Below are 23,559 nucleotides of genomic sequence, written 5' to 3'. Positions count from 1 at the left end.
AGACGCTGCTATGACAGGAACCACATATATGTATAATTTTATCGCTAAATGTTTCACGTCAGTCCTGCAGGTAGATCAGATGACCCGCTACCGAAAGTATAACACTTTCTGACGAGTTAAATGATATATTAACATTTCTCAACTCAAAAACACCAAAGTGTTCCTGATCAATTAACAGTTGCAGCTTACTTTACTCCTACATTAAACATCCCACCTACTATAAAAAGGTCCATCTCTGTCATGTGTGAGGCCTGTTTTAACAAGTTTATAAACTGCAATTAACATTATCATTCACTTGTCAATAATATTTTAAATCTGAATCAAATGAATGTTATTGCGACCGTGACGTCAAAACAGTCAAACATCAAAATCAGAGAGTGTATTTACTGAGTGACTGCACCAGTCACAGCATGGACAGGTGATCGCAGTCTGTGGGTTTAAAGGCTGTTAACAAAGACGAGATGGATGAATGACATAAATCAACCTCTTCACTGTTTATCTTGTTTCTTTTTCTGGGATTTTTTTGTTTCGGTGTCAAAAACTTTGAACTGCATTTCTTCTTTGTTTACTTGTCAAAGTGTTTGTCTCTGCAGACTCAGTTTGTGATGATCCCAGTTTAAAACCACAGCGATTTAGATTTATTATCGCATCAGGTTTTTATTACTGTAATAAGATTCTCTATAAAGACTGATGCTGCGGCTTCCTGTTCCTGTGATTCAGCAAAACACACACACACACACACACACACACACACTCTCTCACACTGCTGTGGCATGCTGGTTGCCATGGTAATCAGACTGGTAGGCCGGCTGCTGCAGCTGTGACTTCGCTTGTTGCCGGGTGAATCAGTAAAACACACAAAGTGTGTATGTTTTGTGTTTGTGGTTTATTATCTGCTGGTTGTAATAGAATAGTGCCTATGTGTGCACTGAATAACTGATTAACGCGTATTTATTTTATATAAATGTATATGTGCTAAAAATGTTAATTTCCCTTCTGTGGGTTTAATAAAAGGAATATTAATTAAAGAGACAAACCTTTAGTCTCAACGCTGTTCAACTGCAATCAGCCAGCTGAAATCGCTCAAAAACAACAAATACATATGATTCAGCTCTTAAAACAGCTGATTTATATGATCATCAATAATCTTAAAGAGATAAAATCCCACATAATGTCATAATATCCACAAAACTCCAGTTTTAGTTTTAAGGTCCTCCAAAATCTGATACTTGTTTGAAATTATCAAACTTTTGAGGTTTTGTTTAGTTTTTTTGTGAAGGTGAAACAACTTTAACACGTCTGCCTAAATGATAAATCACTGATTCTAGGATCACATATTGATTGTACTTAGGTAAAAGTAACAATACTACAGTGTAGAAATACTCTAAGTCCTGCATCAGGGTCATTACAATAAAAATAATGAATAAAAATTATTTCCTGTTGTATTTTGCTGATATTCTCCTTCATTCTTTAATAGTTCTGTTTTAATATTTTTTAAAAATGCACTAATTGATTATACCAGTTTGTTTTATGTTTGTTCTGTAGACTTTAGTCTCTTTCCGCCTCCTCTGTTGTTGTCTTTCAGGACAGAGTCACTGAAGTCATCTCTTCTTCTTCTTCTTCTTCTTCTTCTTCTTCTTCTTCTTCTTCTTCTTCTTCTTCTTCTTCCATCTGGGAACATCTCTCACTCCTCTGTGTGTGTAGCTCCGCCCCGCTCCGCCCCGCCCCGCCGCGTCCTCAACCCAAAACAAACCTCCACCAGACACGCAGCTGCGTCAAGATGGCGGCACTCAGCGTGGACCGGAAATACTGGGGCGCATTCAGAATAAAAGCCACAAATAGGAAGTATTGAAAATCCGGTGGGGAAAAAAAAAAAAAAAAGTTCTTCGAAATTCTTTTATCATCAGTTAACAGTCGAGTTTTGGAAAGGGGCTTCAAATGCTACACTGAAACAGAACATTAGAATGATTTCAGTGAATAAAAGGTTGGATCATTTAAATGTGCACATTAAAAAGAGTATAAGATGCACAAGAAATGTTATTTTTAGAAATGTTATTTTTAGATTTTGTAGTATCTCATGACATAGTCATGAGATACTACAAGCAGAACACAAACTAAGAGCTGTAACAACTTCCTTATCTTCTTAAAATCTGTGTATGAAGTTTGTCTGAGCTGCCCTCTTTCAGAATAATGGTTCTGTGTACATATATAATATAGGTCATGTAGCCCCATGTGGTTCTGCTCTTATTTATAGCCTGTTTTCCCCTAATCAGTGGCGGTCCTAGCTTGCATGACACCCTGGGCGGACCTCAGCCACCTTCAGTGTCCATATGAGGAACCGCCTCTGAACAGCAGACTGACAGAAGCTCTCCACCTCCAGGAAACATGATACTCAAGTTTAGCTGCAGTTTTCAAGCCAGTAGAAGGATTTAAATAGTTCTGCTTCTTGCTCCTGAAGGGGTTTTTATGTCTCATAATCTAACCATGAGTGGATGCATTCAGGGGTCCTGGGGTCCTCTGAGTTTGGGGGGAATTTTACTGCCTCATCGAAGAGACTTTTGACTCGTTCATGTTGCTCCTTCAGCTGCAGCTCCAGGACCTGAAGTCTGTCTGATGCTGAGTCAAGAATCTGAGGCCAACAGATGAAAACTAAACTGTAAGATATTTGCCCCAAAGTAGATAGACTGAAAAAAAGTAAAGCTACAACTGTCTAAATGTCTCCTCTGGGCTGTATATACACGTATATATGTGCAGTTTATATTACAGAACAGACTGACAGTAGACAGCAGCTGTTCAGTCCTCTGGCCACCTGTTGTGAGCGTGTCTCTGCTGTGTCTGCATCAGTACAATAGAGCTGCTGGGCTCCTCTGTGTCCATACATTCATATAAGCCTCCATCTGCGCACAGCTGCGGAGGAGGAGCGTTAACGGCGCGGACACCCGGTCAGCAGGGCGGACATGGCGGCACACAGCCAGCCTGTTGTGTCGTGTGTCCCTGCTGGAGCGGAGAGGTTGAAGTGGAGACTGAGTCGATGAGATGCGGTTTCGAATCGCAGACGAGCGACATTTGTCTTTGGCGTCGTCCTGCGCGCAGATGCTGCCGCCTGCTCGGTGCGTAAAGACGCTGTGAGTTTGTGGGTGAGGCTGCAAAGTTTTCCAGGCGGGGATCCAAACCGGGGCGGCTGCTTCAGAGGAATGAAGGTAAGAGGATATAGGAGCACATTTCAGTCCAAAGCTGATTAAAATGTTCTCTTTTTTTTTCGTTTTCTTTTGTTAGTAAAATAATTTGCGTCTTGCTCAAACTCCTCCTCAGCTTGTTGATTGTGGTCTCTGACAGTCGACCTTACAAGTCTCACAGGCTGTTGTCTGTTGACGGCATGTGGTTAATTAACGGCGATGTGTGCCGCAGGATGGGAATCAAAGTTTCACGGTTTGATCTTCACTAATGAAGCACCACGTGTCTGACTCTGTCCTCCTGCTGTCAGCATGACGACAACATACAAAGTTCTGTGTGTTTGTTTGTGTGTTTGTTGTTGTTGACTTGTTGCTGCTCATCTCTCAGACTGCTGTGTGCGCAGTTTCAGCGCCTCCGGCCGGATTAGAGGCCGCCTGATGTCCTGAGTGTCCCCGCCGCTCAGCTCGTGTCCTCGGGCTGCTGAAGGTACATGATGTCCATCAGCAGGCAGCTGCTGCTTTATAAATAACTGTAACCTGCTCACACACACTCCTCTGTGCTCAGACCTCTCACGTCCATGATGTGTGTTTGAGTTTGTTTCAGATTTACCAACTGTGTACAATAATAATCATTATAGTTTATTCATACAGCACCTTTAAAAACAGAGTTACAAAGTGCTTCATGTGGAACACATCAACACAAAATCACTAAAAAAATGAAGCTGAAATCATTTAAATCAGGTGTTAAAAGCAGATTTATATGAGTGCTTTGGTTCCAGGTGTGATTTTGTCATTAATAGAAGAGTTTTGTCTTTTTACAGTCACCTATAATTTAGTTTCAGGATTTCATTAAAGCAAAAATATTCACTGGTGGCACTTAAAAATAAAGATATAAATCATATCCTTAATTAATGCTTGATTCATGATGATTTAATGCATCAGTTAATTAATGCAGAGCCATTTCTTCACTGCTAACAAACGATCAGTTAATTATTTAAAAGAAATCTCACTTCAACACAAGTTGATGAGTGAAGACAGACAAAGAGTTTGATCATCAATTATTGTGACAAACATTCAAATTAAAAGACCATTAAATAAATTAAATATAATTAACTGTGACTTTGTTTGTCAGTTAATTCACAGATAAAATCAGATGGAACACATAAAAGTTTATTAAAGTGTGAATTGATCACATGAAGTCAAAATAACTTCATCATTTGTGAGCAGCAGGAATAAGTTAATCATTACGAGTTCTACATTAAGTATTAATTAATAATTTGGTTTTATGAAGAGTTATTGATTAATTATCTTGTAGGAGTGAATCATATAAACTTCTCCACACGTTAAACATTCGTCACTGTTTCTCTGAAGAAGATAAAAAAGGGATTTTAGCCAATAAAATGATAATTAAAATATTGTGGTGAAGCCTTTTCAACCAATGGTAACGGCTCAACTTCATGTTTATATTCACCGTTATGTGTGAACCTCATTTCTTGTGCGACCAATCAATCACAAAATGTGTGTCATTACCTTTCTATGTAAGTCGTTACAACATCCAGATTTAGTAACGAGGACCACGAGGAGCGCTTAAAATAGATCAACCAATCAGAAGAGAGAACCAACCATCACTTCCTGTTTCAACTTGTCAGGTTACCTAGTTACTTCTGCTCTCATTTCCTCGGGGAGGTTTTGTTTGGTGTGCGTCGTGTTGCAGTAGCAGATTTCTAACACTGGTCTGTAGTGTTGGAGCAGGTTTGAACCGACAGGCTCGTGTGTCGCGTCACACACAGTTCAAGCTCTCGTCTCGACTCAACTCAGGCTGAAAATCTGAGAACAGTTAAATCAAAAAGTTTAAACGTTTCACCAGAAGAGCAGGGAACAAATCGTCATCACAGTCTGGAAGGTGTCTCATTACGATGCTCTTAAAAGAGCCCAGTTTTTATCTTCACTCGATGACTTAATCCTGTGTTTTATGAGGCGTCTTTGGTTTTTTTTCTAATGAATCTCAGCCCAGATGTTTGTGGGAATAAAAGCTCCAGCTGTGGTCCACTGGATCCGGCTGTTCATGGGTGTGTCTGCATGAGAGGATCAAACACACCCAGTCTCTGCTGACTGCAGCCCAGGCTGAGACGTGCTGTGTGATGGATACACCCCTACTGACCGAGAGCTGCTTTAAAACAAATACACAGAATATTTTATGAGACGATTCATCCCGTCTCCACTTATCACACCCGCCTGCTTTTCTTTTCACTCGTTTCTTCAGAGTTTTCAGCATTTTCTCAGTACGAGGAGCGACCAAGACTAACAGAAATAGTCAGCTGCCGTTTGCTGCTCCTCACAAATGTAGCTAAACCTGGACACACACACACACACACACACACACACACACACACACACACACACACACACACACGTCCTCTGAGGTATCTCCAACATGTCACTCCCCGGTGTGTAAACTATTTGGTGTTCTCGGGGGTCGTGGAACGCAGCTCAGCCCAACCCAGGAGGTTATTTCTGTCTCCCTGTTAATCATCCAAAACCATCCAGCCCCCACCCGTCCTGTGACCCGCAAAGTGTGTGTGTGAGTGTGAGTGTGTGTGTCTGTGTGTGTGTCTGTGTGTGTGGTCCTCTCCACCCCATTCCCAGAAGTGACTGAACGGGAGTGTCTGGAGAATCCGGAGTATCCAGCAGCAGTGGAGAATCTGCAGACTGGTTAAAAAAAAAAGGGGGCCATTCCTGATAGTAAATGATTATTAGACAATAATAATATGAGAGACATGATTATAAAGAATAGTTATACTTCTAAGAAGAAACTCACATTCTGATGCAACTTGATTCCTCAGATCAAAATGTTTCTGTGTGTGATCAAGTGACTCTGGAGGAGACGTGAAGTTGATTTTGTTCAGTGATGAAAAACAGAGAGAAAATAATATGATGAAATCGTTTCAGAAACACAGTAAGTAGAGCTGCAATCAGCGAACAGGCAGCTTATTGAAACATCTCACTTCAACACAAAGCAACAACAAACAGTCGAGACGAGCGGCGACAGAAAAGAGTCGGATAATCAATCAACGTGACAAAAGAGGCAAAGTGCAAAATAAAAGAAAGAAATCCAAACGTAACAAATTCACACTGACGGCTTCAGGTTGTGTTTGTTTGTGTCTTTTTCTTTATTAAAGAAAGTAATTTAATAGAAAATGACTTCCAACACTGAAAAAATATTATAACAAATTACAGCCAAAAGTATAAAAGTACAAAAACAAATATGAGAAAATAAACTACGGGGGTGGAACGAAATATAATTAAGCCTTATAATTCACAGATTATAGTTCCTGTGTAGACGTCAGGATGGAGTGTGTGTGTGTGTGTGTGTGTGTGTGTGTGTGTGTGTGTGTGTGTGTGTGTGTGTGTGTGTGTGTGTGTGTGTGTGTGTGTGTGTGTGTGTGTGTGTGTGTGTGTGGACCAGGAGCTGCACTTTAATTACCACGGTGTCTTCTCAGTAGACAGATGTGGTGACGAGGGTGCGAACAGTAAGCGGTGGCGTCGTCCCTCAACATGGCTGGTGCTGATCGTACCTGCCTGATGGGGCCCCACTACATACCTACACCTGGGTGGATGTTACCTTATGATGGATGGATGGATGATGTGTCCTAACTTATTTTATTACCACTCCCTAATAAAGCAAAGTTTATGAGTTAAGATTTTTTTTAAAAGTCTAAGGCAACCAAATGGATTTAGGCACAAAAAAACAAATGGTTAGGTTCAAGAAAATATCATGTTTTAGTTTAAAATATCAGGTTCAGTCGCCACAAAGAGAAGAGAAAATGTTCAGAGTATCATAAACGATATCCATTGTTCTAATATACAGACACGTAATATTCATGCATTGTAAAAATGTTGATACATGTCAACTCAAATCAAATATAACAGAAACAAACAATAACAATGTTTTATTCTGGCGACTTGCTGAATAAGACAATAACAGCATCTGGGTTGCCAGGTCTCCAAATCCCTTTTGTCAGCTCATTATAAACTGACATCTCTGTGACACTGTATTAGAAGCTTAAGAGCAGGTTAATTATAGAGTAAGCAAGTCCTTAATTAACGGCCACACACAAGTTTCTCACTTAATGAGTCATCAGCTCCAACACTCATTAGTTTACAGTAATGATAAAATGGTTTAACAATTCAAAGGGATGCAAAACGAACTATCCTACTAATCCCACTAATAATGAAGTCATTATATGAGTAAATTACATAAAATGTTCATCAACAAAAGAAATAAATCACATTAAATATACATTTTCAGATCCACTGTCTGCTGGAGACAACACACACTAATGTAGCCACGTGTGTTTTCAGGTTGCCAGGTTGGTTTCTGTCTTATTACTAGTCTGTGAAACATTTAAAAACATATTCAGAGTTCATAAAGATGTTAGGTAGTTACTCATCTTACAGTCTTAAAGGTATAACCCTGTTTTAAAACATGAACTCTCATGTGGTCTGTAGATGTGACCGGACCTGCTGCAACACTTGACAGTGGATGAACTGCAGTCGGAGAGACGAGAGCAGAGCGAGCAGGCAAGTGGCTCAGAGATGCTTCTCAGACGGCATTATATCTGACCTCAGGTCTGTCAGACACTCTGTCTGTCCTTGTGGATGTGAGTGTGAACGCTGTCTGTCGATCCGTGTGAAGCGTACTGTACGCAGACTGGCAGCGTGGAAACATCTGTCTTTACCTTCAGGACTCTCCGTCTGTCTCTCCTCCAGGCCCGATCAGAACCAGCAGCACCGAGGCCAAGAGAAGAACTGCATCATCACATCCACACATCCAGCTGGATCTGGACTGTTCAGAGATACAGCATCAAGATGATTCAAATCTGATTTGTTTCAACGTATAAACAAATGTAAAGGTCAATTCATCTAATCTGCTCTGGGTCTTTTTGTCATTGTGTTGGATTATTTAGCCTCTTTACATGTGAACTCTGTGTGTCAGCATCACATTGTTCTCAAACACTGTGAAACAATTAAAATAAAAGCTTTAACCATCTGTTTTTTTTTCACTCCTTGATCATTTCCATCCTCTCCTGACTGATGAGATTAATTCTGTCGGCCTCTGATGGATCTGAAGTGCCGACAGTGTGACTCATTCAAGGTTTTCAACTCATACTTTTTTTCTTTTTTTGTACGAGCACAAAAGAGGATTGCCAAAAAAGTTGCTCTCCACGATGGCCTCTCTTACACGCCTCTTCATAAGGTCTGTCACTAATCCCACATGGGGATGCTCGTGTGGCCAACTAGTAAAAAAAAAAATCACCTACTTGTTTAAGCGGAAAAACAAACATTTGCAGTAAAAGTTTATTTAAATGTGCTACGAGGAACTTTCACCTGGTTATGAAACCCACATAAGCAAAAAAAGACCCTCAATCTGTATAATTGTTAGTTAAATCTTACTGCTCGTCACCAGGACGGGTTCTGACATATCCGGGTTAGATCAAACAATTAAATCTATTTTAGAGGTGGAGTGTTGAAGAGGTTCAAGAGATTTTCCTGCTGTCAGATCGCCCGATGAAGAAAAATAAAGGAGGTAAGAAATAAAGAAGAGAAGGAGGATGGAGAACACTGTGAGGCTGTACTGTCAGTCACAGCCGGGATTTACACATGTTAGCATGCTCACAGTGACAACGCTAACATGTTTTACCTTTTTAACCATCTCAGTTTAGCATGTTAGCTCAACTGACCCTGTGTCAAGGTTTGGGGTTAGTTTTGGTTTTGTCGGTTCGTCCTCAGGTGTCATGTTGTGTTACATCCCGTCTTCTTCTTGTTTCCCTCCCTTGTGATTGTCCTGATTAGATCCACCTGTCCCTGATCAGCCTCCTCGTCTTCCTTCTGCGTTATTCCCTGTGTCTCTGTGTTTCTCCTCGTGTTTTCTGCCCTTGTGTTTTTGGATTCCTGCCTGTGTTCCCTGAGCTTCTGGTTTGTACTTCTTTTGGTTTTTGTACTCGTCTTTGGTTCTTTGTGGATTAGCCTGCCTGCCTGTGTGTGTCTTGCGTTTGGGTCCTCAACATTTCTTTGCAAACTGTAACAGAATGATTCTCCGCAGGCTGGTGAAGGTTACGACTGTAGGGCAAGTTTTCATTTCACAGATGGAGAGCGGAAGTGTCTCCGTGTCATTGCCCAAAAAACAAAACAGTGAGATTTGTCCAGAAAACAACAACAATAAGCGGCCGCTGTTTGCTCACAGATGTGCTCCGGTTGGTTTGCCGTCCTGCTCCTCCTTCAAGTGGCCTTTTCTGACGGCATGAAGTTGACGACTCGTGGCTCAAAAGGAATTATTCATCCGTCTGAGCGGAGGGAAAGTAGAGGAGTGCTGTCGACAACAGTTTTAAGCTTGAAGGTCTGAGCTGTGAGTGGGCATCGAGAGAAGAAAACCTGTGTGATCCGTCTGAGTCACTTTCTGTTAAACCCACAGGATTCTCAGGGCTTTAGCTGTGTGTGTGTGTGTGTGTGTGTGTGTGTGTGTGTGTGTGTGTGTGTGTGTGTGTGTGTGGCTCCATCCTCGATGACTCAGCTCTCAACTACTCTGCACTTTGTAGGGATTAACTGAGGCATGTGGCAGACAAACACAGTTTCTAATGAGCACAGAAAACTACATTTATCACCCCGACACCTGACGGAGCTTCACACCAGAAATCTCAACGTTGTTGAATCACAGATCAAATATATCTTTTGAAATTTAATACTAACTTAGAATAACTAGGGCAAAAAATAAAGTCAGAGTTTGGAGCTTTAGAAGGCATTTAAATATTGGATATGTTGCAACTTAATATTATTTATATTTCCTTTGCTGCAACTTAAAATTTCTTCAGGTCCAATTTTATGTTGGGGCAACTCTGTGCTCATGGTCCGATTAGATTTAGGCACAAAAACAACTTAGTTAAGTTAAGGAGAATCATATTTCATTTCCTGGCTCTCTACGTTAAAGACAGTAACTCATCGAGCTGTAACACTGCCACCACTAAAATCAGTTTATGTAATATGAACATGACATGACATGTAGAAATATTGATATCATTCATATGATTAATTCCTGCTTTGCAAAAATGTAAAATACCAACATTTAACAGTTAACATGGTGTGATTATGATTGGGATGAATTTTGGTTCATTTGGTCCTCGGACGATAAATCGTAGCAAATATTGCAATCGCCTGAAATCTGAGAATATCCTTCTGAGAAAAGTCATTGCAGCAAAATGCAGGAGAATTATGACTCTTGTCCTCTGGGAGCAAGGAAGAAAGTAGTTTTACGTGTTTATAGATCCACAAAATCCTCAGTGGGAGGACGTTTTTATCAATGTGGAGGACAACGACATAAACATCAGGTCAGAGAGAGGATTTAATTTGTTTTATCTGTGAGGATACCACTCAGACTAATGGCTTCACTACAGCCACAAGTACATGTGACTGCTTCAAGTTCAGAAAGTACTGTTGTCATAGTTTTACTGCTTAATTATTACAACGTAACTGCCAGACGACTGGACACAATCGTATGTTTCTGGCGTTAAGAGTTGGATTGATTTTATAGCCAACAAAACCCAACTCTGTGTCTCCTGTGACGCTCTAGATCTCCTGATCTTATGGTGCAGCATCAACATGGAGTGACGGGAAGGGGAAGAGCGAGGCTGTTTGACAGAGCTGCAGCTGGAGGGATGAAGAAGGCTCATGATGGAGGCTGGAGGCTGGGGGATGGAGGCTGGAGGATGGAGGATGGAGACGGAGGTAACGACTTGGCCCAGAAACAGTGCTGCATTAACAGGCTCTTTAGATGGGCAGCCATCACAAACAATCCCATGGCTTCCTGTTTCTCACAAGAATTACATCATCGCTGTTAGTCTCACAGGTCACATTAGCACATGTACTGGAGCTGGAGATGGTTGCCATGGAAGCACACAAAGGTTCAGACAATTTTTACAGCAAATCTGGATCATGACGGTTGTTGTCTTCACTGTGAGTCACCCGTCGTGGTTAATCCATCTCTGTGACACAGGCAGAAACGTTAACAGACAACGTAATGATTTAAAGTTTTATTCATGTTACGCTGAGTCACTTTCACCGACCTCCTTCCTCACGCTCTGACTCTCTCACAGAAGTTAGAAAGCGACCAAAAAGAAACACACGGTTGCCTAGAATTTATATGGATCACTGGGAACATTTCCTGATAACTGAAGTGCATAACTCAACAACGTTCTGCTCTTTTTCACACATTTTGATGCAGAAACATTTTCTGTTCACTCGGTGATAAACACCCAAAGGCAGAAGTTGTGCTCCCCCGCTGGAGGTGTGTTGGCTGTGGTGGTGTCTGACTGGTATCCAGCGTCCAGCCCCTCTAAGCCCAGTAACAAGGCCCTGCTGGGCCGCAGCTAAAGCCTCCAGCAGAGCAAACAATGGAGCAGGGCTTTACATGGGGCTGGAGCAAACTGCTGACTGTCCACTAGTGCTAATACACCCCTATTCTGTCCTGTCTCGCTGCTGTCGCCTCTCCCTCACACACACATACATCCATCTCTCACTCTATGGTGGTTTGCGGCGGAAAAAGAAAGTTCAGTGGTCCATATGTTGATATGTACACACACTGATGAGACAGTCCCTCTCTTCTTCTGTCTGTCTGTCGTTCTGTTGATCCCTCCCCTCCTCTCTGTACCCTCCATCCATCCATCCATCCATCCATCCATCCATCCATCCCTCCCAACCCCAGGACCCCTCCACCCTCTGTCTCTCTTGCTTTCTTTCTATTTCCATGCTGACAGTGTAGCTCGGTCTCCCGTGGGCCCAAACAGTCAAAGCGACCCCCAGATCGCCTCAGACACCCACCTGGCTCCCCACAGCTCTGCCGCCCAGCTCTCCCAGCCTCACGGCCCGCGTGTGGGCCGCTCCATCGGTGTGTTTCCTCCGTCGACTTCCTGCCGCGGACCATGTGTGAGTGTCTGCGTGGAATATTCAGAGTCACCTGGACGCCTTCCTCCAATGCAGGTCAGGACCAATACGTCTCTTCTTCTACTACACGGAGCAACACAAGCACAGCTGCCTTGTAAAACATCTGTAGAACATTTTTAGTGGGTTACAGAAAAGTGGAAAGCAGTCATCACATAATGATGAACTGGATTATTTGACAAAAGCATTTCCATTTTCTCCTGAAATAGTTTTGGGAGTTACTTTGGGTAGGATTACCATCGGATTTAATGAGAACATGAGCAGTAGTTTGTTCAGAATTCAATAAGAAACCCTGTCTGTAAAAACTGAAACAGTCTGACATGAGTTGAACGATGTTGTCACACATCATCCACCACGATCACGACAACTTTTCTCCTGATTCAAACTGCTTTTTTATAATGTTGTTGATGATGCTTCTGGCTCTGTGGTTGGAAAATTTAGTTTTCATATCGCTGCTTATTTTTAGAAGAAGCTGCCTGCATCACATTTTGATTTGTTTTACCTTTTACCTATAAAGTTTTTAGCTGATACAGATGACCTTCAGTGAGGAAACAGGTGGAGAGTGACAGATCAGATGTGGCTCGATACTTACGGTTGTTTTGTGGTGACTTTTCCCGGTTTATGTCGACTATTTGCTGATACTGTGTTTAATGCTTGATCACTTCTGTCTCTGTCGACAGCATCATGTAACTAATTATGATGACAGAATGATGATGATTTGATTTGATTAAGGTTTTCTAATAGCTGAGTGAAAGATTTGGTGACTTGCTGCCATTAACCAGCCTGCCCTCATCAGAAAAACGACCACACAGGTCGACTGTGCCAGCAGCTTATTGTGACCCGTATTTATGTTTGTTGTTAAGTGGCGACCTCTAGTGGCTGTGGTCATTATTACAGCAGCCAAGGAGAAAGTCAGGTGAAGAAGTCCATGTAGGGAGGATGTTTTTTGTGTCTCATGTGAAACCAAAAGTCGACCAAGACTTATTTTAACTGGACAATGTTAATGTGAAGATCAACGATCATGTCATTTTGGAAGCAGTGAGTCGTCTTCGGTGTCACAGGATGTGTTGGTGTCAGCAGTGTTGTGCAAAGTTACAGACACTTGGATGTTGATTTCCTCTCAGAGGTCTACGTAGCCTACACGCCTGACGCATCATTTCATTCTCTTCACATTAAATCCACTGAATATTAGATTGTGATAAAACTGGAGGATGCTGCATCACATTGCTGCATACAAGGAATCCAATTTTGTGGAAGTGAAATTACACTTTTGTGTTGAATGATGTTTCAAGTTTTCTTGTTTTACTTCAGTTTTGACATAAATCTAGCAGCAGTTCATTGTTTACTCTCTCAGGTGTCTCTATTAATAACCACAGGTCCAGTCAGAGGTCCCAGCCCTCAGTCTGAGGGATGAACATTGTCAAATCCAGAGACTACACTGTGTAATAATCATCTTAAAAGGCTTTAAGCTGCATAGTTTGTTATCAATCAGGAAACTGTAAGTTACAGTTACTTTATTCAGTGTTCATATTGAAATATTGTTCAATGTTTCGACCTGAAACACAGATTTGTTTTTCCCTCAACTCTTTTCACAGAACATTCAGTAATATTTGCTTTGCTTTGGACTAATGAGAAATAAAATAAAAGGGGATGTGTATTTATATACATACCATGCATACTGTGGAATTTGGGAAAGTGGACTCCTCCCACTCGTCTCTATTAATACCTGGAGGTCAGGTCAGCGCGCAGAGAGGTCGTTCAGTTGCAGGTCGAGGCGAAGCTGACGGAGGAAGTGAGCATTGTGTGTCACTGGGCACTGTTTAGTTTATCTGCTCGAGCCGGTGAGTTTGAGCTGAACAGACGCAAGCTCCTTCCTCTGCGAGTGTGTGTGTGTGTGTGTGTGTGTGTGTGTGTGTGTGTGTGTGTGTGTGTGGGTGTGGGTGTGGGTGTGTGTGTGTGTGTTATCGAGTATCTTAGGAAACCCCCCTCCTCCACCTGAAACCTTTTTTCGACATTCTGACGTGCCCTGACAGAGGCTGCGTCTCCAGGATGAAGAACAGTTTTTAGGCATGTAATACCAGCTTTTGATTGGCTGATCGTTGATGCCTGACATCAGGTGCAGATTAGTTGTTTGAAATATCAACTGTCAGACTCAGAGGAGGTGAGAGCTGAGCAGTGTGCTGACATTGGTAGGAGGAAATCATCAGGGCTGTCATCGGAAGTACGGGCAGAAGTTTAGTCTTTCTGATGAATTAAACAACCCAAACGCCAGATTAAATGTGCGTTTCCGCAAAACCACAGATAATTCAAAGTTGAATTTATTTTTATGTTGCAACTTGACATTTGTTTAGGTTGAGTTTTCTATTTCTCTCGATGTGTTTACACTCTGATTAAGCTGAAGCTCAAAAACCACTTGGTTAGGGTGAGGAAAACGTCACGGTTTGGCTTAAAATACCCGTTTGGTCGCCACGATCGCATGATCAGAGAGATGGTCGGATGGTCGGATGGTAATGGAAATGTGTGCAGTGCAGTCAGATGTTTGGCCATCATGTTGGCTGTAATAAGGCCTCACCACCTTCACTTCCTTAGGTGAAAGTTAGTAAATAAGCGTCTACGTTTGTACCACGTTTGGTGAACTGCAAACATCATGTCCTGGTGTCTGGGCTGATTAAACACCATGGTGAGCCTTTTGGAAAGAGTTCAGAGTGCAGTGATGCCGTTATCACATGTCCAAGAAGAGCCCTGACTCCCGGCAGTGGTTAATTTGTTGAGTAGAACTAGATTTGAACTGTCCTGATATTTAATTCATGATAGGACACCTTGTAGCCAATCAGAAACGAGTATTTTCTGCAGCCACTCTGAGTTCTCTCAGTTCATAACCTCTGAAGAACTGGCAGGTTTCCTTCCCTTTCCGAGACCCTTCCTCTCAGAACAGGCATGTTTTTCACACACACACACGCACACACACACACACACACACACACACACACACACTGCCTGCTCCAGTTTCCTGGCCCATTTAAGCGCTGATGAGGGCATAGCTTTAGTCTGGTGGGACCTCGTGCCCGGTGCCAACCAAGCTGCCCCCGCCTCCCCCACCCACCCTCCTCACCCGTCAACACACCCCACCCCTCCCTCACCCCTTCGTCATACCTCCCTCACCACTCTACTCCTCCTCAGCGCTCCTTCAGCTCTGCCAGCGACTGTATTATATGATATACTGTCAGCATGTCACTGCTGTCAGGGGAAAACCGTGAGGAAGAAAAAGGCTGTAAATGAAGTTGATGAGGAGGATTTTTGTTTCAAGGAAGAAAATCACTCTAATAAATGAGTAACCACGACAGCGACATGCATGCAGAGACTTCCCTCGTCTCTCTCACCCTCCATCCCTCCCCTGTCCAGCTCGGCCCGGCCCTTATTTCATGGTCCCAGGCCTTCCCCATGTCTAAATCCTGGCTTTGTGTGGGAGCTGGACTGCAACAATGACCATGTTAGCTGACACAGTGCTGGCTGCCTGATCTGTGCTGACAGCATCTCCACCTCTGCACGGCTCGCTGGCAAGATACAGATCCACCGCTCATCTGTGGGGCTGCAGGCTGGGCACACGGTTTGGGTGGCAGGGGCAGTTGATTGTGGCTTACAAAGCCCCGGGTCTCCATGAAGGCTTAAAGGATCTGCAGAACCCATGTGAGTGTTTTTGGCTCACCAAACTTTGTGAACTAATTAGAATGACGAGTTTGTAGGTTGTCCAGCTCTAACAAGCAAAACAAAACCAACAAGGGTGACGAGGTAATCCGTTTTCTGTCCCTGCAGCTCCTCATCAGAATAAAGTTTTATTGTATAATGCCACATATTCATAACCAATAATGATCAGTCATCTAAAGACCTCTCTATTGGTCTTCATATACATGTAACAGACATACTTGTCCAGGTAGAATCAGCAGACTTGTTGCTTGGTAGTTGTGTTGACAGTGTCGATCAAACTCCCTCCACTGAAGTGAAGCTTCTCCACTTCGTTTCACCTCAGTGAGTCTGAAGTTGTGTCAGTCTTGCTTTGTGTCACATTAGTGCCACCTTGAATACTCCCTGTTGGTGGCAGGTGCTGAATATGAGCCTGGATACAGTTTGTGTGGGTTTAACACTTTGGGATCAAGCCCTGTTGTCCAGCATCCACCATGCTGAAGCGTCCTTGAGACAGACACTGAACCCAGACCAGCTCAGTGGGCGACTTCTGAGCTCACTGTAGAGGAAGAGAAACTAGTGACACCACAAAGAGACCAGGAAGAGTCACAAAATATTCACAGAGAGGCTTAACTACAACAAAATCACCACAAAAACACACAAAATGTCTACAACAACAGCAGAACAACTACAAAAATAGGTAGATGACTAGGTGTATAGGTAGAGATGCAATACAACCACAAAGACACAAAATGATCACAAATAGACGCAAAATAACTTCTAAAAAATGCAAAACAATTCAAAAAGATGCAAAATTATGATAAAGAGAGGTAAAACAAACACAGAAAGATGCAAACCACAACCACAAATTGACACAAAATAACTACAAAAAGATGTAAAATGATGACAAAGAGATGCAAAACAACCATAAATAGGCAAAACAACTGCAAACAGACACAAAACAATACAAAAAGATGCAAAACAACCATAAAAAGATGCAAAATGACAACAAAAAGAGCAGAACAACTACAAAAATAGGTAGATGACCACAATGGGATGCAATACAACCACAAAGAGACACAAAATGACTGCACAAAGATGCAAAATGATGACAAAGAGATGCAAAACAACCATAAAGAGGAAAAATAATTACAAACAGACACAAAATAGCTACAGAAAGATGCAAAACTACCATAAAGAGGGATAAAACTTCCACAAAAAAGCCAAGCAAACACAAAGAGACAGGAGGACTACAAAGAGATGCAAAATGACTACAGACAGAGCAGAACAACTACAAAAATAGGTGGAAGACCACAATGAGATGCAAAACAACTACAAAGAAAGCCAAAACAACCACAAAAACATGTAAAACAACCACAGAGAGACACAAAGCAACTACAAAAAGATGCAAAAATGATATTAAAAAATGCGAAAGACAACAACAACAACAGCCTCGTCATTTGTGTCCAGCAGGTCTAAACCTTCTCTCATCTACCTCAAGTGATTTACTACAATCCATCTGCAAACACAGGGAAGGAAGAAGACACAGACACATGTGTACAGACAGATACACACTGACACACTGAAATGCAGATAGGAAAACACAAAGGCCAGCAAACACACACACACACACACACATACACACACACGTTCAACTCACAACAGCAGCTGCTCTTCTGAAAAGAAACGTCACACTCTTTCTAAAATGAGATCCAAGGTCTGCTGGTCCTATTTTGAGTCATTTGGGATAAAAATAACTTCCCGACAGCATCACTTGTTGGAAAGTTCATCCAGGCATTAAGATACCGAGGGGATTTTTATTAGAGCCCGTGTTCAGGTTTATTTTGGCTCCTGGGTTTGAAGTTGGATGGTTCAGCTGGGACATAGAGATCTAAATCATCAACAGTCGACTTCCTGGAAAGAAAACCCCCACGTGACTCCACACCACACCAGCTCTTTCCTCCCTCCGTCCAGATATCCTTCATCAACACGAACAGAGTACGTCACGCTTTTGGAAGCCGTCCGGCTGGTCAACTCTTTAGAACCTGTCGGCAGATCAATCGCTGCACACTTCATGCACACTCAGCAGGATGCAGCTGGATCGTAGGTGAGGAGCAGCATTATCTAAAGTAGAAAGACTGACCCTTGAGCTTTTATTTTATAGCCTGGAGTCTATGTTTTTAAAAAAAAAAAAAAGATGCATCATTTAGGGAATATTGCTGATGTAGCCAGGTCAACTCCTCCTGGAAACAAGGGAAAGAGCCTTTAGCGTTATATTCCTGATAACTGTGCCGATCTCCTGCCAAAGATTAACGACACTTGGCCACAGATCGTTTAAAATCAATGTACCAATTAGTGTTAGAGCTTATAGAGATTATACAAGTCACCTTCCAGCACAGCTCTGTTTTTGTGTCTACTTATGATGGATTTCATTTAGCTGTGCAGGTTCCTGTGTGGAGACAGGCTGCAGTCGTCTGAGAGACGGAGGGAGGAACAGTCAGTAGTTTCACTTCTCAGACAGTCTACTATGTCACAAACTTTGTTATCTTCTTCTCCTCCCTCCTTTATCGCAGCCCCGCCTGTTTCTGCCCTAATATGGGGGCATCTCTCTGCTCTCGGGCCAATCAGGCGGCCGGATGCGTCCGTCCCAGAGATGCCATGGGCCCGGGCCAGGCCTGAGGCTTCAGTGAGGGGAGCAACAGGCTGGCTGGTGACGAGGGGCAAAGGCCTTAGACAGAGAGAGAGCGAGAGAGAGAGAGAGAGAGAGAGAGGGGAAAGATCAGAGAATACCACCAAGAGCAACAAGAACAAGTGAAGGAGAGCAGCTGAGGACAGACAGGAAGTGAACGTTAGAGAGAGGGAGTCGTGAGAAGAAAAAGAAAGAAGAGAGAGGCTGAGATTGAAGCTGTGCCGCTGCAGGTGGAGGTCTGTCACCTTTGAACTGCTGGAGGAGGCACGACAAGTCAGGTAGGCTGGATGGATATTACGGATCAATAAAGTGTCTGTGCTGATGACCAGGTGCAGTCTGCTGATACCTGAAGGTGTTGCTGTGTGCAGAGAGGACAGCCGGTGTTAGAAGTCGTGGCTGAACGCGACTAAAAAACTTCATTTCTGGAGGAGCAGCAGCGTCGAGGCATCCTCGGCAGCCGTGCCTTTGTTGCTCTGCGTTTTTACTCTGTGTCTGTTTAATTTAGTTTAAAATCTGCCTGAGAACTTGTTTTATTTTCTGAGATACTGCTTCAACATTTGGCAGCTCGGGAGCTGCTGGGAGCTATGCAGAATAGTTTATGTAGCAGCAGACTGCAGACTGCACATTGCTGACTTGAGAGGATAACAATAGCACGCTGTTTAAATGCAAAGACAGTTTAAGTGAGACAGCTGCCGCTTGTGTTTATTCCAACATGCCAGTTGCTGGTTACAAACACTTGAGTATTCACTGGGCTTCAGGGTAACTATTTGCAGTGTGGCATGTCACTATGACTCCAAGTTTATAAGACTGTTTTGTAATCAGACCGGGGTCGAAAAACACTTGAGAATTATTTGTAGCATTTATTCAACCTTTAGGAGAGGCAGGTGGGTGTGGCCTCCAGCACCAGGCACTGAAACATTTATTTAAAAAAAAAAAAGCACCTGGTTGTATCTTGATAACAGAGTGTCCCAGACTAAAATAAGTTTAAGACGCTTTATGCTGCAGAGCAGAGCTGACGGAGCTGCTGGTGGCAGCAGGCGGTCATTTCAAACCGCCCCTGTCTTAATGTTACACACCAGCGACAGCTGCAGCGTGATGGTCACCGGATCTGTTTGCCCCCCAGTTCCAGCTCCACCGCGGGGCTCGTACACTGGCCTGGTATGTTTGTTGGCCCAAAGTGGGTTCAGGGGCGGCTGTAGCCACAACACACCCACTCTGTACCCGTGAGTTACATAATGTACACACTGGGTAGTTCTGGGGCCACAGAAAACATACTGAGCATACGTTATGTCAGACCTTGTGATTTGATAACAAGACTGAATATGAGGAAAATGTGTCGGTGTGCATGATGGACGATCCAAACTGTGACTGTTTCTACAACGCAACATATCGTCTACAATTCACAGTCAGAAACATCGTTTCATCTTCAGCAGGACGGACTACTAGAACACATCTTACATTAACATGGCCTGTTATCTTAATTCTGCCATTTGCATTAATTAAATGACACAACACATGCAAAAAGAATCAAGTCCTATAACTTCTATATTAAGGTCCTTCCCTGTCACATGTTTTCTTGCCTCTCTGTCAACATTTAGCGCCTTGGACCAGATTTCCTCTCCTTCAGGTGGAACCGTTCAGACCGATCCACTTTTTTCTGCTGCAGCTGATTTATTGCTTTTAACTGATACGTGTGAAAGAGAAGACAGAGGCTTCTGATTCTTTTATGAAAGTACTGAGCCTGAATTCAGTGTTAACTCTTTTGTAATGTCAGATACAGCGAGTGACTCCGACAGCGTTAACAGACAGGTAACAGCGAACGAGGTGGTCCAGGAGGTTTATCACTTGTAACAAAGTATTTTTATATCATGGTAATATTTTATTAAACAACCATAATTTGTTCTCTGAATGAACCTTTTTTTTTAAATTAACCTTGCTTCTGGTTGCAGCTTCAGTTTTTTCTGTTCGTCTTCTGTCTTTGCACACTTTCAGCATTGTAGGCAATGCTTGAATATGTTTGTGGATGTGGAAGTTAAGGTTGTTGTTGTCTCTGTATCATAACTGTAGATGCCAAGCGTCTCTTTACTCCAGCTGGCCTTGTTTAAATGGATGCCAGTAACTGAACACTCCACTAATTCTGTGGGTACAAGCTGTCACAGCGATCGCAGGTCTGAGTCTGATGCCACAAATAAAATCTCAGGTTTCAAACTCTTGTGGCATTTTGTTATTGTGGACGAAGAATTTTATTTTGAGGCAACTTGTCGCTCAGGAAGATGCGCAGCAGCGGGTGTAGTCTGAGTGTGTGTGTGTGTGTGTGTGTGTGTGTGTGTGTGTGTGTGTGTGTGTGTGCATCCATGAGCTGAGAGTAAATGACGTCACGGATGAAATGATGGATGATGATAGCAGTTTCCTGGCGACAGGCCTCGGGCGGAGGTGGTTGCGGTTGTGGGTGGGGTTAATTTTAGACCAGGAAGTAAGGTCAAGAGTTGATTGGGCAGCTCAGGAGGGGGAGACCTCATGAGGAAACACTGCTTGACGTACGTACGAGGGAGAACTTCCGTCAGTGTACACAGAGAGCCGAGAGGATTTTTCAGGAAGGAAGACTCGTGTAAACAAATGACTCGAGCGCGCCTGTCATCTAATATTCAAACTACCACTAACATATAATTTTTCCTATAAGATGAGAAATACAGTTGACAGCCTGTGGTGAATGTATATCCCCAGATGAGCTGCATGGTGTGTGTCCCACCATGTGATGAGTGTGTATCTGTCAGAAATCTCTGTTTCCTGTTTACATGGAGGCATTTCCTGTCCAGAGGCTCACGCCTGCGGGTGTGTCTCATGTCTCAAACAACCAGGAGACACCCTGAGATCTGTCTCACCCATCTTGGACGGTTTGGATTTTGAGCCTTTTTTTTGTGGGGGGGGGGCGATGCTTTTATCTAAAGTGTCTCACAGCTGCAGGACGTCCCAAACATTCAGTTCGGGTGGAGTCAAAGCCCGGACGGTGTCACGGGTCCGATGGAGCCGCTGAGCTCCACAAGCTTTCTCTTCCTTCTCCTGCTGAGGTGGTGCAGCACACATCCAGACATCACAGTCTGCTTCCTCCTGAACACCAACAAGTTCCACAAACTTTGACTGTAAAAGAGGTGGTGTCGTGGTAGTTGAGGCATCCAACCCTTTTTACTTCTACACAGTTGCTCTGTTTGATGTAGAAAGACACAGATAATCAATATTTTAAGTACATCATTAGTAATTCACTGAAACTTTCCAACATTTGCTTCTTCTGTAGACTTAAAGTTCCCCTCTAGACGTGTTTTAAGATGTATTGATTCGTGTTTTTCCACAAAAAAAAAGCTCTAATATTTTGGCAAATTCCTCAAAGTTGCGTCCTCAGATGATTATGCAGATTCGTGTCATTTCAGAACTTCAAACGAGATGTCTCCGGCGTCACTGTGAAGTCCTGTAGATACTTCGCATGCTGAATATCGGCTTCCAAACCGTTAGCGATGCCCCGTATCATGCCCACAGGCCTTCTAATGTCAAACTCTGCACATAAATTATTCAACACAAGTAAAGCTCAAACATTTCAACTGAAGGGAAGAGAAGAAAAAAAAAAAACCCTCATATTTGACCGGAGGGGGGGGGGATTTAAGTTTCTCTTGATTCTGACACATCACAACAAAAACAGATCTTCTGGCAGTATCAGCAGCACTTTACCAGGAGGGAAAACAGACTTTCTTTAAAAATCTGATTGCTTCACAAACAGCAGATCAGAAACACAATGCCATGTTGATGTTGGCTCTTGTGAATGAACTGATGACTGATAGGCAGCATCTGAAGAACACCAACACTTGATATGTACCTCTGTGTTATTTCCTGCACCTGAGGCCTTGAAGCACTTGTTGGGTGGAGCGTGAAACTTTGAGTGCTTCTCCTCGATCGACCGTGGCTTCGATTGTTTGTAGGTCACTTTGAACAAAAGCCAAATAAATAAAAGGTTTGTCCTCATCCAAAGGAGTGAGTTTCTTCCTGAAACAGTGCAGCCGACTGGTTTTGACTCTCGTGAGACTTGACAGACTGAAGTTCACTGTCATACCAAAGTAAGGAAGTGCTGTTTGAGAAGCCCAACGTCTAGAAAATCTTAATTTTAACAAGTTAGTGCTGCGACAGAACTGAAGCAGAGATAGTCTGTCATTTGTGACACTGAATCCTGTATTTCCCATAAAGCAACCGATATCGTATTTTCATCAGAACCTCCTGTATGTAACGCCGGTTCTCCATTAAAGACGTTATATAACTGTTTTCACTTGTTCTCCTCCCGAGCAGTAAACTGACCTTTATCTGTGAAACTAAACCAGTGGAGTGTCTTTCCACAAACAATGTCCTTGTTAGTCTGGATATTACACAGACCTCCCAGTAAACAGTTCAACGTGCATAACACCGCAGTTACTAATAAAAAGTCCCTCATAAATTATGTTGACAGAGGTGAAATTCTTTTCACCTTCATTGTATGTTGGTGGAGGCAGAACTACACCACTTAACACCACAACTATCGGACTGGCTGAGATGCTTTTCCTGTAACTTTGGGTGAAGTGACCCTTTAAGTGTTTGATATTTGTTCATTACTGCACACTGCCGACGTGTTTTTGTTATGTTGGAGTCGAGTTGAGCGTCTGAGGCTCCTGCAACATTTGAGAAGAGAGACGATGACACAAGACTGCAAAAGTGTTTAGTCAGATATTGTCTTTATTCTTCTGTTGGTGATGTTTTGATGGTGACTCATCATCACGTCTGTCCAGTCATCTTTGTGCGAAGCTCCTCAAACCAATCAATTGTCGGATATTCTCCTTTAAAGGTCACTGTGAAGCTGACATTTTGTTTTTCAGACAATCAATTCAACAGTTCTGAGACAGAGTAAAAAAACAGATTTGCAATTTATAATTTAAAACTGCATTAAATTGCAGGTTTAATCTCTGGAAAATCTTCAGTGTGAGTGTTTCTGAGCCAAATTCCCTCGAATTC

At 42.7% G+C, this 23,559-nt stretch overlaps 1 protein-coding gene and 1 long non-coding RNA gene across 5 annotated transcripts in view; both read left to right on the top strand.

The window, feature by feature from the left end:
* Positions 1-2,168: 2,168 nt before the first annotated feature.
* LOC119030710 lies at positions 2,169-8,223 on the top strand. 2 transcript variants are annotated; one of them, XR_005078386.1, is made up of 5 exons: positions 2,169-2,656; positions 2,908-3,200; positions 3,562-3,660; positions 7,683-7,802; positions 7,944-8,223. It is a non-coding gene; the product is annotated as an uncharacterized LOC119030710 (long non-coding RNA). The 2 variants fall into 2 exon arrangements; XR_005078382.1 differs by having other exon boundaries at positions 2,172-3,200.
* A 3,311-nt stretch (positions 8,224-11,534) lies between these two features.
* prx (periaxin) overlaps positions 11,535-23,559 on the top strand; it is a 41,119-nt gene continuing 29,094 nt past the window's right edge. The window contains exon 1 of one of the 3 annotated variants that reach the window (XM_037080929.1): positions 11,535-12,203. In XM_037080929.1, the coding sequence (XP_036936824.1) occupies positions 12,146-12,203 (58 nt within the window). In that variant the 5' untranslated portion in view covers positions 11,535-12,145. Of the gene's footprint in view, positions 12,204-18,544; positions 18,813-23,559 lie in introns of those variants that run through there. The other 2 variants (XM_037080921.1, XM_037080938.1) reach the window with 2 other exon arrangements.

Source organism: Acanthopagrus latus, chromosome 2, assembly GCF_904848185.1.
Source record: "Acanthopagrus latus isolate v.2019 chromosome 2, fAcaLat1.1, whole genome shotgun sequence".
Taxonomy (NCBI): domain Eukaryota; kingdom Metazoa; phylum Chordata; class Actinopteri; order Spariformes; family Sparidae; genus Acanthopagrus; species Acanthopagrus latus.
The sequence above is the reverse complement of the archived record's forward strand: the minus strand, read 5'-3'. Positions and strand labels throughout refer to the sequence as shown.